Below are 17326 nucleotides of genomic sequence, written 5' to 3'. Positions count from 1 at the left end.
CCCACAACAGACACCCTGTGAGGTAGATGAAGATATTGGATTTATATCCTGCCCTCCACTCTGAAGAGTCTCAGAGCGGCTCACAATCTCCTTTCCCTTCCTCCCCCACAACAGACACCCTGTGAGGTAGATGAAGATATTGGATTTATATCCCGCCCTCCACTCCAAAGAGTCTCAGAGCGGCTCACAATCTCCTTTCCCTTCCTCCCCCAAAACAGACACCCTGTGAGGTAGATGAAGATATTGGATTTATATCCCGCCCGCCACTCCGAAGAGTCTCAGAGCGGCTCACAATCTCCTTTCCCTTCCTCCCCCACAACAGACACCCTGTGAGGTAGATGAAGATATTGGATTTATATCCCGCCCTCCACTCCAAAGAGTCTCAGAGTGGCTCACAATCTCCTTTCCCTTCCTCCCCCACAACAGATACCCTGTGAGGTAGATGAAGATATTGGATTTATATCCCTCCCTCCACTCCGAAGAGTCTCAGAGCGGCTCACAATCTCCTTTCCCTTCCTCCCCCACAACAGACACCCTGTGAGGTAGATGAAGATATTGGATTTATATCCCGCCCTCCACTCCAAAGAGTCTCAGAGTGGCTCACAATCTCCTTTCCCTTCCTCCCCCACAACAGACACCCTGTGAGGTGGCTGGGGCTGGAATGGGCTCTCACGGCAGCTGCCCTTTCAAGGACAACCTCTGCCAGAGCTATGGCTGACCCAAGGCCATTCCAGCAGGTGCAAGTGGAGGAGTGGGGAATCAAACCCCGTTCTCCCGGATAGGAGTCCGTTCACTTCACCACTACACCAAACTGACTCTAACAGCAGCTGCCCTTTCAAGGACAACCTCTGCCAGAGCTATGGCTGACCCAAGGCCATTCCAGCAGCTGCAAGTGGAGGAGTGGGGAATCAAACCGGTTCTCCCAGATAAGAGTCCGCACACTTCACCACTACACCAAACTGGAGCTACACAATATGTGTGGAAGAGCCACATGCGGCTCCCAAGCCACAGTCTGGCCACCCCTGGTTCATACGCATAATTAAACTCTGTTGGTCTTCAAGGCGCCACTGGGCTCTATGGCATTATACTACACTGAGGCCCCTCCCCTCCCCAAAACCTGCGCTCCCCTGGCTCCACCCCCAGAATCTCCAAAAGTTTCTTAGCCTGGAGTTGGCAACTCTAGGCTCTAACCTGAAAGGCTTCCGACTGAGTCTGCCAGGCCGCCTGGGGGAACCTGGGGGGACATAAGGAACACTCAGACTAGACCTAGAGATGCGACATGGGTGTGAGAGGCGGCCGGCCGGTTCCCAGCCGAATCCGGGGTCTCCCGAGCCACTCACTGTGTGCGGAGCGTGAAGGCGGCGCTGGTGATGGAGGTGGGCAGGCTGAGCCCCTTGGTGATCTCCCGCCAGATCTTCTTGTTGATGACTTCCACCAGACCCCCTTTCTCCGTCACCAGCCGGTAGAGGGTGTACAAATCCAGGACCTGTTTGGCCATGATGGGAATCCTGTTTACGGGCGTTCCTGCAAATGGAAGGAAGGAAGAGAAAGGGGGGGGGGGAAGGTCCCACTCAATACATGATGCTTCCCCACGCAGCCTCAGGCCCCCGGGCCCTCCAAGTCAGTCTCGTCTACTCAGACTGGCAGCTGCTCTCCAGGGTCTCAGGCTGAGGTTTTTCACGCCTACTTGCCTGGGCCCTTCTTAGTTGGAGATGCCGGGGATTGAACCTGGGACCTTCCGCTTACCAAGCAGATGCTCTGCCACTGAGCCACAGCCCCATTCATGGCTCTCCAGGGTCTCAAGCTGAGGTTATTCACGCCTATTTGCCTGGACCCTTTTTAGCTGGAGATGCCGGGGATTGAACCTGGGACCTTCTGCATGCTGAACTGATGCTCTACCAGTGAGCTACAGCACCTCCCCTCCTGAAGTCAAGGACTCTTCTTCTCTAGTGCGTCCTCCACCCTCATGAGGGGGGTTGTAGCAGAATTGCCCCCCAACTCCACTCACCGTCAGCATCGCCCCTAGACCAGGAGTGCTGGATTCATTTGTTATGAGGGCCGCCGGATCTCACATAAATGAGACCTTGGGCTGGGCCAGGTAGCCGAGATATAAACTTTATGAAGGACACAGACAAAACACAATTAAAGATTTTTTAAAAAATAAATAAAATAGGCTTGAAACATTAGCACTCTTAGAATCGTAAAGCCAGATCTCCAGGGTCATCTAGTCCGACCCCCTGCAATATTTTGTAATATTTTGTTATTTAATAGGCTCTGATAACTAACACTTCTTGCTCTGAATTATTGCATCAAAATCTGGAGACTCCGAAAAAACTGGCAAAGATGAGTAAAAAGATGTCGGATAGATGTTGGAAATGTAAGAAACATGAAGGTTCTTTTTACCGTATGTGGTGGACTTGTGGAAAAGCGAAAAAGTTTTGGCAGATGATACAACAAGAAATATCTAAAATGTTGGGATACGACTTTAAGAAAGTTGCAGAGACTTTTCTGCTGGGATTACAAATGGAAAAATTTCCAAAAGAAGATAGAACTCTAATTTGGTACTTGCTCTCAGCTGCTAGGACATTGTATGCGCAGTTGTGGAAGCAAGAAAAAATACCAGAGAAATGGGATTGGATTGTGAAAGTTTTATCGTGGAGTGAGATGGACAAATTAACAAGAACTTTAAGAGATGATGATTTGGATGTGTTTAAAAAGGAGTGGAAGAAATTTAGAGGATATATAGAGAAAGAGTGGAATGTAAAAAGACATTGGGCAATTTTTTAACATGAATATGAGAAAAGAAAGATATTGAACTTTGATTGGTTAAGGGTACCTTTATAACTGAACTTAAGTATATAACCTCGGTGGGAGTCTAGTAACGGAGGGAGGGGGGATTAGAAAATATATGGGTTAGAGACAGTAATGATATAATTAGATATTGTTACCATATGTTATCAATAAAATGGTTTAAACAGTAAAATCTGGAGATGTCTACGTTGTAGCAATCTTGAATATGCTGTTCAGGTGTGTGTCTGTAAGTTGCAAACCTACTTTTGATTTACTGCCATTATAGAAATCTCATGGTCAGTGCTTTGAGCCTAAGACCCAGGGGGAAACATGAAATGGCTGGGCATTGCGAGCTTTCATACATAAGCTGCTTCATGTGCTGGTCAGCCAATAGAGGAAACAGAGGCTTTGCTCTGGAGCTCCTGTGCAATTGAGCAAGCCTGGCAAAGCAAGTGGTGATGCAGAAGGAAGCGAGAGAAAGAAGGAAGCAGGCCACAGTGAGTTGCTCGCAGGCCTAATAGGAGCCCTCTGGGGCCTGATCTGGGCCACGGGCTGCATGTCTGACACCCCCACCCTAGAAAGACTGTTAAAATGGGAATAGGACAAGAGGGCCTATGTTGCAGGGCTGTTGTTATAATCTTGGCTGATAGGGCATTGAGAGAAGAACTCCTGAATTTAAAAAAAGCAATGTAAAGGCAGGGCTGCACATAGGCGGCGCTCTGCAGCGGTTCAAAGAGGCCCAGTGGATTGGACTGGCCACAGAATTCACCTTCCAGAAGTCCTCACTGGAAAGTGCCTCTTGCAAGTTCTCCAGGTGGCTTGCCAACTGATTGCTTTGGCTACTTCCTTTCTTCTCCACCTGGCATGATCCCCCTCTCCTCCACTTTACCCTCCCAAGCACCCTGTAAGGTAGATCAGGCTGACAGCAGCATGTGATAAACTGAGAAAAGGAAGTATTTCTTCACCCAAAGGGTGATTGACACATGGAACTCACTGCCAAAGGAAGTGGCGGTGGTGAAAGCATAGCCATCTTCAAGAGGGGATTGGATAAGCATATGGAGCAGATGTCCATCAGTGGCTATTAGCCACAGCGTATAGTTGGAACTCTCTGTCTGGGGCAGGGATGCTCTGTATTTTTGGTGCTTGGGGGGGCCACTGTGGGAGGGCTTCTGGTACCCTGGCCCCACTGTTGGATCTCCAGATTGCACCTGTTTTTTTTTTTTTTTGCCACTGTGTGACACAGAGTGTTAGCATGAATGGGCCATTGGCCTGATCCAACATGGCTTCCCTTATATTCTACTGTCTAGGGCAGTGACGCTCTGTCTTCTTGGTTCTTGGGGGGCAACAGTGCGAGGGCTTCTAGTGTCCTGGCCCCACTGATGGACCTCCTGATGGCACCTGGGTTTTTTTGACCACTGTGTGACACAGAATGTTGGACTGGATTGGCCATTGGCCTGATCCAACATGGCTTCTCTTATGTTGTTATGTAACACAGAGTGTTGGACTGGATGGGCCATTGGCCTAATTCAACATGGCTTCTCTTATGTTCTTATGTGACACAGAGTGTTGGACTGGATGGGCCATTGGCCTGATCCAACATGGCTTCTCTTATGTTCTTCTGTCTAGGGAAGTGACACTCTGTCTTCTTGGTTCTTGGGGGGCAACAGTGGGAGGGCTTCTAGTGTCCTGTCCCCACTGATGCACCTCCTGATGACACCTGGGTTTTTTTGGCCACTGTGTGACACAGAGTGTTGGACTGGATGAGCCATTGGCCTGATCCAACATGGCTTCTCTTCTGTTCTTATGTCTGGGGCAGTGATGCTCTGTCTTCTTGGTTCTTGGGGGGCAACAGTGGGAAGGCTTCTAGTGTCCTGGCCCCACTGATGGACCTCCTGATGGCACCTGGGTTTTTTTGGCCACTGTGTGACACAGAGTGTTGGCCTGGATGGGCCTTTGGCCTGATCCAACAGGACTTTTCTTATGTTCTTATGTGACACAGAGTGTTGGACTGGATGGGCCACTGGCCTGATCCAACATGCCTTCTCTTATGTTCTTCTGTCTGGGGCAGTGACACTCTGTCTTCTTGGTTCTTGGAGGGCAACAGTGGGAGGGCTTCTAGTGTCCTAGCCCCACTGATGAACCTCTTGATGGCACCTGGGTTTTTTTGGCCACTGTGTGACACAGAGTATTGGCCTGGATGGGCCGTTGGCCTGATCCAACAGGGCTTCTCTTATGTTCTTATGTGACACAGTGTTGGACTGGAGGGGCCACTGGCCTGATCTAACAGGGCTTCTCTGATGTTCTTATACGACACAGTGTTGGACTAGAGGGGCCATTGGGGGGGTCACTGTTCACTTTCTTTCTGCTCCTGAAGCTACAGCTGTACATTAGCAGCTTATAAAATTGTCAGCTTGTCGGAAAGCTTGTTAATCTCACGCAGGCTTCCTCTGGAAATGTTTACAATAATCATTCCCAGCCTCAGCGTGAGGATTTCTATTACGGAGAAGCAGGCGGCCCATAAATGGAAAGCCAGGGAGGCACTTCGAGGCAGTGATGCTCTGTATTCTTGGTACTTGGGGGGGGGGCGGGCAAGAGTGGCAGGGCTTCTGGAGTTCTGGCCCCACTGGTGGACCTCCTGATGGCACCTGAGTTTTGGCCACTGTGTGACACAGAGTGTTGGACTGGATGAGCCATTGGCTTGATCCAACAGGGCTTCTCTTATGTTCTTATGTCTGGACAGTGATGCTCTGTCTTCTTGCTGCTTGGAGGGGCAATGGTGGAAGGGCTTCTGGAGTTCTGGCCCTGCTGGTGGACATCCTGATGGCACCTGGGGTTTGGTCACATGACACAGAGTGTTTTGAACTGGAATGGGCCACTGGCCTGATCCAACAGGGCTTCTCTTATGTTCTTATGTGACACAGAGTGTTGGACTGGATGCGCCATTGGCCTGATCCAACCTGGCTTCTCTTATGTGCTTATATCTGGGGCAGTGATGCTCTGTATTCTTGGTGCTTGAGAGGCCACAGTGGGGGAGGGGTTCTGGAGTTCCGGCCCTGCTGGAGGACCACCTGATGGCCTCTGTGTTTTGGCCATTGTGTGACACAGAGTGTTGGACTGGATGGTCATTGGCCTGATCCAACATGGCTTCTCTTATGTCCTTATGTCTGGGGCAGGGATGCTCTGTATTCTTGGTGCTTGTGGGGCAAGAGTGAGAGGGCTTCTGGAGTTCTGTCCCCACTGGTGGACCTCCTGATGGCACTTGGGTTTTGGCCACTGTGTGACAGAGTGTGTTGGACTGGGTGGGCCACTGGCCTGATCCAACAGGGCTTCTCTTATGCCCTCTTATGTTCTCAAGAGAAGAGATGGGGCTAAGCCAGGCCATCCACAGCAGAGCTCTGGAAATGCAGGGTTCTAGAAAGTGGGTGGGTCCAACTCTGCACACAATCTGGGCTGTGTCTGCAGGGCATGTTCCAGCACTTCTGAACTTCAGGGACCTGGGAACGTTCCCCTTCCCCACTTTCCTCTCCTTCTCTGACTGAGTCATTAATTCACTGGAGCTAGGGTTGCCAAGTCCAATTTAAGAAATATCTGGGGACTTTGGGGGTGGAGCCAGGAGACTTTGGGGGTGGAGCCAGGAGACATTAGGGGTGGAACCAAGATCAAGGCTGTGACAAGCATCATTGAACTCCAAAGGGAGTTCTGGCCATCACATTTAAAGGGACGGCACACCTTTTCAATGTCTTCCTTCCATAGGAAATAATGAGGGATAGGGGCACCTTCTTTTGGGGCTCATAGAATTGGACCCCCTGGTCCAATCGTTTTGAAACTTGGGGGATACTTTGGGGAGAGGCACTAGATGCTGTACTGAAAATTTGGTGCCTCTACCTCACAAAACAGCCCCCCACAGAGCCCCAGATACCCGCGGATCAATTCTCCATTATTTTCTATGGGAATAAATCTCCATAGGGAATAACAGAGTTCGCAGCAGACATTTCCCTCCCCTCCCCCCCCCCCCCGATTTCTGACGACGCTGAAGCGGGGGGAGGGCCTCCAAACCGTGGGATCCCCTGCCCCCACCTGGGGATTGGCAACCCTAACTGGAGCTGTTTGCGAAAGGGTATTGCAAATGCCAGCACGGGGCGGGTCAGGGGGGGCCCAGGATCCCCAAACATATACAGTCATCACTGCTCAATCCCCAGCAACCAGCCCATCAAAACAGAGAAGGGCATACAGTCCAGAGTAAGGGACTTATTTAAGGGCTGCCAGCCTCCAGGTGGAACTATAATAGAAGAAACGTCAGGCTGGAAGTATACTATCAAAACATTTATTACAAGAAAAGAACTGGGTGATAGGAAAAGCCTTGTGGCCTCTACTTCTAAGTAGACTACTTCTAAGCAGTCTATGATGAGAGATACAAGACTGCACAAAGGGCATTTTAATATCCCAAAGCCTCTACCTTTAAAAAGCCTGCAATAAGAAACACCAGAGTGCACGCATGACCTCTTTAGTGCACGCATAGCTTTAACGTAACCTCTCTTCCCAAACAGTCTGCACAAAATGAATTCAAACCGTCTGCAGAAAAACAAACCAGAGTCCACACAGGCACTTTTAAGGTGCACGCGGGCACTTTTTGAAGGTTAAGAGTCTGCACGCGGCTCATAAAACAAAATCGTAAGAAAACAGTCTGTAATGAATTCTTTCCTCCAGAGTGCACACAGGCACTTTAAGAAACAAATTAACCCACGTCACAGTCTTGCACGTTCAGTTCAGTATTGTTTCAGTGAGGTGTTAGGATAAAGTTCATCCACATAAAGCCAGTCCAAGTTAGTCGGTGTCAAATGTTTTGTTACCTTTATCAAGACCGATGGCTTTTAAGTGGAACCCCAAAATCCTGTCTCTTCCTCACAAGGATCTGGCTCATTCTTTTAAAGACGGAGCGGGTTCTCAAGGGACCATTGTATCACTCTCTCTCTCTCCATGAAGATTGCCCTCCTGATCGTTCTGCTTAAATTCAGGGAGCCCCCTTTCTTCCTACAGAACCTCCAGGTGGAACCTGGCAATCTCCCAGCATTGCCGCGATTCTCCAGACGACAGAGATCAGTTCCCCTGGAGAAATGGTGGCTTTGGAGGGTGGACTTTATGGCATCTCCTTCCTGCTGAGCTCCATCCCCCCGGCAAACTTCTGCCCTCCTCAGAGCTCCAGGACTCTTTCAGCCTGGAGTTGGGAACCCTGTGGCCAAGACAGAATTCTGTCTGGTTACTGCTGGCCAGCCGCAGGCCTGGATTTCCCAGCATGCTCTCTGTCCCACCGGCCTGGCTCGACACTTAAACTGAAATAAATTCCAATAACTCTGCAGCACTGACAGCCCTTCGTGGCACTCTCTTTGGCTAATTAACAGCCTCTCGGGGCACCAGGACAACAGTTCTCCGTGCCACGATGCTGCCCACTTCTCCCTAGCAGCCAGCAAGACAGGGAGGTGGGAAGGGCTGGAGGTATACAAAATACTAGACTTTGAGGGCATCCAAAGGAGCTGAAAGGCAGCGAATTCAGGATGGACGGAAGAGAATATTACTTTGCACAGACAGTGACTAAAATGTGGAATTTGCGGATGGAGGATGGTGTAGAGATGGCCACAAAAAGAAACAGCTTTAAAAGGAGAATCTATAGATTCATGGAGGAGAGGTCTATGAATGGCTCCTTGCCGTGTTGACTGAGGGAACCTCCACATTCAGAGGCACCAATCCTCTGAATTCCAGAGGCAGGAGGTAACGTCAGGGAAAGGCCTCGGCCTCTCTACCCTGTTGTTGGCCCTCCGGAGGAACTGGTTGGCCACTGTGTGAAAAAGGACTCTAAACTAGATTGGCCCTCACTGGTTTGATCCAGCAGGGCTCTTCTGATGTTCTCCTCAGGGGAAGGCCTCAGCCTCTCTGCCCTCTTGTTGGCCTTCCAGAGGAACTGGCTGGCCACTGTGTGAGACAGGAGGCTGGACTAGATGGACCCTCCCTGGTCTGACCTGGCAGGGCTCTTCTGATGTTCTCAGGGGAAGGCCTCGGCCTCTCTGCCCTGTTGTTGGCCTTTCAGAGGAACTGGTTGGCCCCTGTGTGAGGCAGGAGGCTGGATTAGAGGGACCCTCCCTGATCTGACCCAGCAGGACTCAGCCTCTCTGCCCTGTTTTTGGCCCTCCAGGGGAACTGGCTGGTCACTATGTGAGACAGGAGGCTGGACTAGATGGACCCTCCCTGGTCTGATCTAGCAGGGCTCAGCCTCTCTGTCCTGTTTTTGGCCCTCCAGGGGAACTGGTTGGCCACTGTGTGAGACAGGAGGCTAGACTGGATGGACCTTTGATCCAGCTTTGATCCAGCAGGGCTCTTCTGATGTTCTTATGAAAGCCTCATCCTCTATGCCCTGTTGTTGTCCTTCCAGAGGAACTGGTTGGCCCCTGTGTGAGGCAGGAAGCTGGACAAGAGGGACCGTCCCTGGTCTGATCCAGCAGGGCTCTTCTGATGTTCTTCTCAGGGGAAGACCTCAGCCTCTCTGCCCTGTTGTTGGCCCTCCAGAGGAACAGGCTGGCCGCTGTGTGAGACAGAAGGCTGAAGTAGATGGACCCTCACTGGTCTGATCCAGCAGGGCTATTCTGATGTTCTTCTCAGGGGAAGACCTCGGCCTCTCTGCCCTGTTGTTGGCCCTCCAGAAGAACAGGCTGGCCACTGTGTGAGACAGAAGGCTGAAGTAGATGGACCCTCACTGGTATGATCCAGCAGGGCTCTTCTGATGTTCTTCTCAGGGGAAGACCTCAGCCTCTCTGCCCTGTTGGAACTGGTTGGCCACTGCATGAGACAGGATGCTGGACTAGATGGACTATTGGTCTGATCCAGCAGGGGGCTTCTGATGTTCTTCTCAGGGGAAGACCTCGGCCTCTCTGCCCTGTTGTTGGCCCTCCAGAGGAACTGGTTGGCCACTGTGTGAGACAGAAGGCTGAAGCAGATGGACTCTCACTTGTCTGATCCAGCAGGGGGCTTCTGATGTTCTTCTCGGGGGAAGACCTCGGTCTCTCTGACCTGTTGTTGGCCCTCCAGAGGAACTGGCTGGCCACTGTGTGAGACAGAAGGCTGGACTAGATGGACCCTCACTGGTCTGATCCAGCAGGGCTCTTCTGATGTTCTTCTCAGGGGAAGACCTCGGCCTCTGCCCTGTTGTTGGCCCTTCAGAGGAACTGGTTGGCCTCTGTGTGAGACAGGAGGCTGAACTAGATGGACCCTCACTGGTCTGATCCAGCAGGGGGCTTCTGATGTTCTTCTCGGGGGAAGACCTCGGTCTCTCTGACCTGTTGTTGGCCCTCCAGAGGAACTGGCTGGCCACTGTGTGAGACAGAAGGCTGGACTAGATGGACCCTCACTGGTCTGATCCAGCAGGGCTCTTCTGATGTTCTTCTCAGGGGAAGACCTCGGCCTCTGCCCTGTTGTTGGCCTTTCAGAGGAACTGGTTGGCCTCTGTGTGAGACAGGAGGCTGAACTAGATGGACCCTCACTGGTCTGATCCAGCAGGGGGCTTCTGATGTTCTTCTCAGGGGAAGGTCTCGACATCTCTGCCCTGTTGCTGTCCCTCAAGAGGAACCGGTTGGCCACTGTGGGATACAGGAGGCTGGACTAGATGGACCCTCACTGGTTTGACCAGTAGGGCTCTTCTGATGTTCTTATGTCCTCACTAGGAACAGAGGCAGGATCTGTTTCCGTCTCCTGTGGATGAAGATGCTCACTCAGCAGCAGGGTTGAGGGGCCCAAGAGAGGGCAGACCCCCCCCCCAGCTCTCCTCTTTTCCAAACAGAGACAAAACAAGCAAAATGGGTTCTGCGAAAAGAATAAAGGGAGCCATTTTTCAGGCTTACGAGGAGCAGCCCAGCCGATACCGGGGCCATAAATTAGATGAGGCAGAAAGCAGCCCTGAGTGACGGGCAGCAAATGGATGGCTTTCCAATAGAGCAACCCCCTCCCTCCCCCCTCCCATTCACGGCCACCCAGGAGAAAGGCTGGGCATAAATTAAGAGCTTTTCTCCAGGTGTCAGCTGCTGCGTTACTCCCAGGCCGACTCAGAACGTTATTGGGATATCCGGTTAATATAGCCAAGTTTGCACAGTTCTAGAAGGGTGATCCTGAGCGCAGCAAGTAAATCTCCCAAGTCATCTGTTGCAAAGAAGGTAAACTTACAGTTATTCAAAAAGATCCAGGTCACATCCGGGTTGCAGTTGAAAGGAGAGAGAGAAGCCTAATCTAAAGAGTTCTCCCTATGAAGAAACGTTAAAATGCTTAGGGCTCTTTAGCTTGAAGAAACGTCGACTGCGGGGTGACATGATAGAGGTTGACAAGGTTATGCATGGGATAGAGAAGGTGGAGAAAGAAGGACTTTTCTCCCTTTCTCACAAGACGAGAACTCGTGGGCACTCTATGAAATTGCTGAGCAGCCGGATTAGAATGGATAAAAGGAAGTCCTTCTTCACCAAAAGGGTGATTAACATGTGGAATTCACTGCCACAGGAGGTGGTGGCAGCTACAGGCATAGACAGCTTCAAGAGGGGATTAGATAAGCATATGGAGCAGAGTCCATCAGTGGCTATTAGTCATAGCATATTGTTCAAACTCTCTGTCTGGGTCAAGTTATGCTCAGTATTCTTGGTTTCGGGAGTGGGGCAGCAGTGTGAGGGCTTCTAGTGTCCTGGTCCCACTGGTGGACCTCCTGATGGCACTTAGCTTTTTGGCCACTGTGCGATACAGAGTGTTGGACTGGGTGGGCCAACATGGCTCTTATGAATACTTTCCCTATACCAAATGGCCTGCGTGTCTGGCATCACGCATGTGAGAGTATGAAGGCGTCGTCTCCACAGCAGCAGTGTCTCCATGGAAGGCCAATGTGAGAAGAGGGAGAGTACAAAGGGGTCAGCTCCCCAGTTAAGACAAGGGAGAGGCATCCCATTCAAGAAGACAACGCCTCTACATCCTTACAGCAATGTAACACACCCACACACCAATGTCCATGCATGCTGAGTCTTTCTCTTCAACAAACACCAGGCAAAGTTGTGGTTGAAAGGACCAGGCAGGAGGTGCTGTGAAAGACCTTCTCTCTGCCTGAGACTGTGGAGAGCAGCTGCCAGTCTGAGTAGACAATGCTGACCTGGATGGACCGTGGGCTTCCCAGGTTCAGTCCCTGGCATCTCCAGTTAAAAGGACCAGGCAGGAGGTGATGTGGAAGACCTTCTCTCTGCCTGAGACCTTGGAGAGCAGCTGCCAGTCTCAGTAGACAATGCTGGCCTGGATGGGCCGTGGGTGTCCCAGGTTTAATCCCAGACATCTTCAGTTAAAAGGAACAGGCAGGAGGTGATGTGGAAGACCTTTTCTGTGCTTGAGACCCTGGAGAGCAGCTGCCAGTCTGAGTAGACAATGCTGACCTGGATGGACCGTGGGCGTCCCAGGTTTAATCCCGGACACCTCCAGCTAAAAGGACCAGGCAGGAGGGGATTTATTTATTTATTTATTTATTTATATTAAGATTTATACCCCGCCCTTCTCACCTAGGTGTCTCAGGGCGGCTTACAACACAATAATTAAAACAATTTCAGTTTAAACAATTAAAATACCATTAAACCATAATTTAGTAAAAACAAGATAGAATAAAAACCGGCGGCCTATAGATACATTTTTTCATCCAGGATATTTTTTACATTGTCAGTTAATATCATAGGCCTGCCGGAAGAGGACTGTCTTACAGGCCCTGCGGAATTGCCCTAGATCCCGCAGGGCCCGCACCTCCTCCGGCAGCTGGTTCCACCAATAAGGTGCCGTTATTGAGTAGGCCCGATCCCTGGTGGATTTTAGGCGGGCCTCCTTTGGCCCGGGGACTACCAACAGGTTTTGTGAACCTGAACGTAGTACTCTCTGGGGAACATGTGGGAAGAGACGGTCCCTAAGGTAGGCAGGTCCTAGGCCATATAGGGCTTTAAAGGTCATAACCAACACCTTGTACCGGACTCGGAATATTACTGGCAGCCAGTGCAGACCCTGGAGCCCCGGTCGAATGTGCTCCCATCTTGGGAGCCCTAATAACAGCCGGGCAGCAGCGTTCTGCACCAACTGCAGTTTCCGGGTTCGGCACAGGGGTAGCCCCATGTAGAGGGCATTACAGTAGTCCAGCCTCGAGGTGACCGTAGCATGAATCACTGTTGCCAGGTCGTCACGTTCCAGGAAGGGGGCCAACTGCCTCGCCTGCCTAAGATGAAAAAAAGCGGACTTGGCAGTGGCTGCTATCTGAGCCTCCATCGTCAATGAAGGCTCCAACAGCACCCCCAGGCTCTTAACCCTGCCCGACGCTGTTAATGGAGCGCCGTCAAAAAACTGGCAGGGGGAGTTCCCTTCCCGGGCCGCAGCGACCTAAGCAAAGGACCTCTGTCTTCGCCGGGTTCAGCTTCAGCCCACTCAGCCTAAGCCACCTAGCCACTGCCTGTAACGCCCGGTCCAGATTTTCTGGGGCGCAGGCGGGCCGGCCGTCCATAAGCAGATAGAGCTGGGTGTCATCAGCATATTGATGGCAACCCAGCCCATACCCTCGGGCCATCTGGGCAAGGGGGCGCATATAGATGTTAAATAACATCGGGGAAAGCACTGCCCCTTGAGGCACCCCACACTCAAGCGTGTGCCTCCGGGACAGTTCCTCCCCAATCGCCACCCTTTGTCCCCGACCGTCAAGGAAAGAGGAAAGCCATTGCAAGGCCAACCCCTGAATCCCTGCGTCGGCAAGGCGGCACGCCAGGAGCCGATGGTCGACCATATCGAACGCTGCCGATAGGTCCAACAACATCAGCACCGCCGAGCCGCCTTGATCCAGATGTCGCCGAAGGTCATCCACCAGGGCGACCAGCACCGCCTCCGTCCCGTGGCCCGGGCGAAAACCAGACTGGTAGGGGTCAAGGACAGAAGCGTCCTCCAGGGAAAGACCTTTTCCTGCCTGAGACCTTGGAGAGCGGCTGCCAGTCTGAGTTGACAATGCTGACCTGGATGGACCAAGGCGCTGATTCAGGAAATGTCAAACTTGTTTGTTACAAGAGCCAGGTCTGACATAAGAGTTACTTTGTCAGGCTGGGACACATCTGCCATACAATATAATGCCAGGTACTGGAGATATAAAGTTTGTAAATGGCATAGGCAAACCTAATTAACAATATTTTTAAAACTCAAAATACCAACAAAAGGAATTGATTCCTAGGAGCTAAAGCAGCTGATTTAATGGGGAATCCACAAAAGCCCCAATAAATGTATTTAATCATATGCAAGCCTAGTTCCCCCCTTCCCAAGGATACTGTACACGCCCCCTAACCCTTCCCTTTAATTTCTTGGCAGCTTTGACCACACACACCATGTGCACCAGTGGGCCCCCTCCCCCCTTCCATGAGCAGCCCCCTGCCTGCCCTCTCTGACACCAGTTGCTAACAGGCCAGATAAGAACCCTAGATGGGCTGGTTCCATCCCCCAGGCCACATTTGACACCCCTGAGTTAGGGTACTGGACTGGTAGGGGTGGCCAAACTTGTAAGAGCCATGTAGAATAAACACCAGATGTTTTAGAGCCATGAGACATGAATGTCAGATGGTGAAAGGAAGGAAGGATAGAAGGGAGGGAGGAAGGAGGGAGGGAAGGAGGGAGGGAAGGAAGGAGGGAAGGGAGGAAGGGAGGAGGAAGGAAGGAAGGAAGGAAGGAAGGAAGGAAGGAAGGAAGAGAAGAGGAAGGAAGGAAGGAAGGAAGGAAGGAAGGAAGGAAGGAAGGAAGGAAGGAAGGGAGGAAGGGAGGGGGAAGGGAGGGAGGAAGGGAGGAGAGGGGAGGGAGGGAGGAGGAGGGAGGAAGGAGGGAGAGGAGGGAGGAGGGAGGGAGAGGGAGGGGGAGGAGGAGAGGTGGAGAAGGGAGGAGGGAGGAAGAAGGAAGGTGGAGGAGAGAGAGGTGAGAGAGGAGGAGGGAGAAGTAGAAAGAAAGCAACTTTAAATAACTTTCTCCAGGCCACCAGCTGGCTTGGCTTGGAGAAGTGACTTCAAGAGACAAATGCCTTCTCCAAGCTGGCCAATGGGCTGTGGGGGCTTCGAGAGCCACACAATGTGTGTGAAAGAGCTACATGTGGCTCCCGAGTCACAGTTTGGCCACCGCTGGACTAGTAGAAGAAAAGGCTGGGTTCAGAAGCCCAAGAAGCTCATTTCGTAATCCTGGACCTATCTCCCCCCCACCCCGCCTCTCTTTTTCTCTCTGCTTAGCCTACCTCACAAGGTTATGGTGAGGTGAACAAAGAAAAGGGGGACACTGTGCCTTCGGCCCGGAGTTTCCAGGAGGGAGGGTGGGATAAGCATATGACAGGCAGCAAGAGAGACTGATTTGCCAGAAGGATCGCCATCAGTCTTTTGAGGAGTAGAATTTGCACCCACGCCCAGGGCTGTGGCCCAGCATCAAGAGCTTTGGGGATGTCTTACTGTTGCACAAATCCTCTTAATCCCAGTGCAGCTTGCAGACAGGGTTGCCAATCCCCAGGTGGGGGCAGGGGATCCCCCGGTTTGGAGGCCCTCCCCCCCACTTCAGGGTCATCAGAAAGCGAGGAGGAGGGTATAATGGAGAATTGACCTGGGGCTGTTTTTTTTTTTTGAGGTAGAGGCACCACAATTTCAGCACCGCATCCAGTGCCTCTCCCCGAAATGCCCTCCAAGTTTCAAGAGGATCGGACCAGGGGGTCCAGTTCTATGAGCCGCAAAAGAAGGTACCCCTATCCTTCATTATTTCCAATGGAGGGAAGGCATTTCAAAGGTGTGCGGTCCATTTAAATGTAATGGCCAGAACCTCCCATTGGAGTTCAATTATGCTTGTCGCAATCTTGCTTTTGGCTCCACCCCCCAAAGTCTCCTGGCTCCACCCCCAATGGAGAGGGATGGTGGCTCAGTGGTAGAGCATCTGCTTGGGAAGCAGAAGGTCCCAGGTTCAATCCCCGGCATCTCCAAAAAAGGGTCCAGGCAAGTAGGCGTGAAAGTCCTCAGCTTGAGACCCTGGAGAGCCGCTGCCAGTCTGAGAAGACAATACTGACTTTGATGGACCAAGGGTCTGATTCAGTATGGCAGCTTCATATGTCTCCTGGCTCCACCCCCAATGTCTCCTGGCTCCACCCCCAAGTCTCCTGGCTCCACCCCCAAAGTCCCCAGATATTTCCTGAATTGGACTTGGCAACTCTACTTGCAGAGGAGAATCTCCTGGTGGATTGGGGCCTGTGCCTCTGCTTCCTCCCTGTAGCCTGTGCCATATTTGTCGTCCAGTCATGGCTCTTCCCCTGCCCAGATCCCGCCCCCCTCAAAGACCAGCCAATGCTCCACCCATGCAGCCTCTCTGCTTCACGAAGACCATGCGCAGTGTTCCCTCTGAGTGAGTGTGAGCTAGCTAAGAGATTTTTTAGCCTCCAGCTCACACGTTTTTGTCTTCACTCAGGAAAAATTGCCTCAGAGCAAACTCATTTATGTAGTAGCTCACAACTTCAAAGCCTGCAGCTCACAACTTTTAATGCCTGTAGCTCACAAAGTAGAATTTTTGCTCACAAGACTCGGTGTGTGACGGACTCAGGCCCTTAGCCTGAGTAGCTGAGAAACAGGCTTGCAGCAATTGGCTGGAACGTTGCCCAAGCAACAGAAAAATATCCTTTGGAGGTTTGCTCAGCAGAAAATCACCTCAGGATTTTTAGTCTTAGCCAGGGGGTCTTCGAGAGAAGTCTTCAGTATCCAATCTGAAGTGAAGACATTGGGCTTAAGCCGGGCAGTTGTAAAACCAACTGGATGAGGGGCTGAGAGCAGCCAGAGTGGCTGAGGTCCTTGTGGGAGACAGAAATGAGTGGACTCTGTCTGGAAGAGGGAGTTTTCAAGCGGTTTGAAACTCTCTGAGGGAGATTTTGCCAGCGCATCAGGCAATCTCCAAGTACAAACAAGATCACACAAATATACACTGAGGGGTAAACTGGATTCTGGTGGTCAGCAGGATTGCCCAAGATGCAGACCAGAGGACTAGCTGTGGGTCTGAGACTCATCAGTATTGAGGGGTGCGAGTCCTGGAAGATAGCTAGTGTGAAAGGGTCTGTGAGGGAGAATACTGACACCAGTCAAGAGTCCTCTATGTGTGTGTGGAAGAGTGATTTCAATTTGTTATTTTTATGATTTGGCACTGCCAAAGTTAGGGTAAAACATCTGAAGAAACAGCATTCTGAGTGTCCAGAAGGCACAGACAGCCTGTGTGAAGTAGAGTCTAGTGGGACTCTGAAAGCTGCCTGGTTTATTGTTTATTTTAAGGATCTTCTGCCAAAGTCTTGTTATATTTTTACCTCAGCCTGAAAAAGTCTCTACTCTCTGTAATTATTTCATTCTGCCAACCAGCTGCCAACTGATTTGCCTTTTAATATTGTGAACAGTTATATTCAATATTATTTCATCCCCCTCCTTGCCTTTTGTTACCTAATAAATATTTTGTGGTTGTTAACGTTAAA

The 17326-nt window shown here is 51.2% G+C and overlaps 1 protein-coding gene across 1 annotated transcript in view; it reads right to left on the bottom strand.

Moving 5' to 3' along the window:
• Positions 1–17326, bottom strand: part of ARID3C (AT-rich interaction domain 3C) — a 161160-nt gene that overhangs the window by 16318 nt on the left and 127516 nt on the right. Inside the window, exon 4 of the mRNA XM_060236617.1 lies at positions 1341–1524. Coding sequence (XP_060092600.1) covers positions 1341–1524 — 184 coding nt within the window. The remainder of the gene's footprint in view (positions 1–1340; positions 1525–17326) is intronic.

This window comes from Heteronotia binoei, chromosome 4 (genome assembly GCF_032191835.1).
Source record: "Heteronotia binoei isolate CCM8104 ecotype False Entrance Well chromosome 4, APGP_CSIRO_Hbin_v1, whole genome shotgun sequence".
NCBI lineage: Eukaryota > Metazoa > Chordata > Lepidosauria > Squamata > Gekkonidae > Heteronotia > Heteronotia binoei.
Note: the sequence above shows the minus strand (reverse complement) of the source record. Positions and strands in the feature narration are given on the sequence as shown.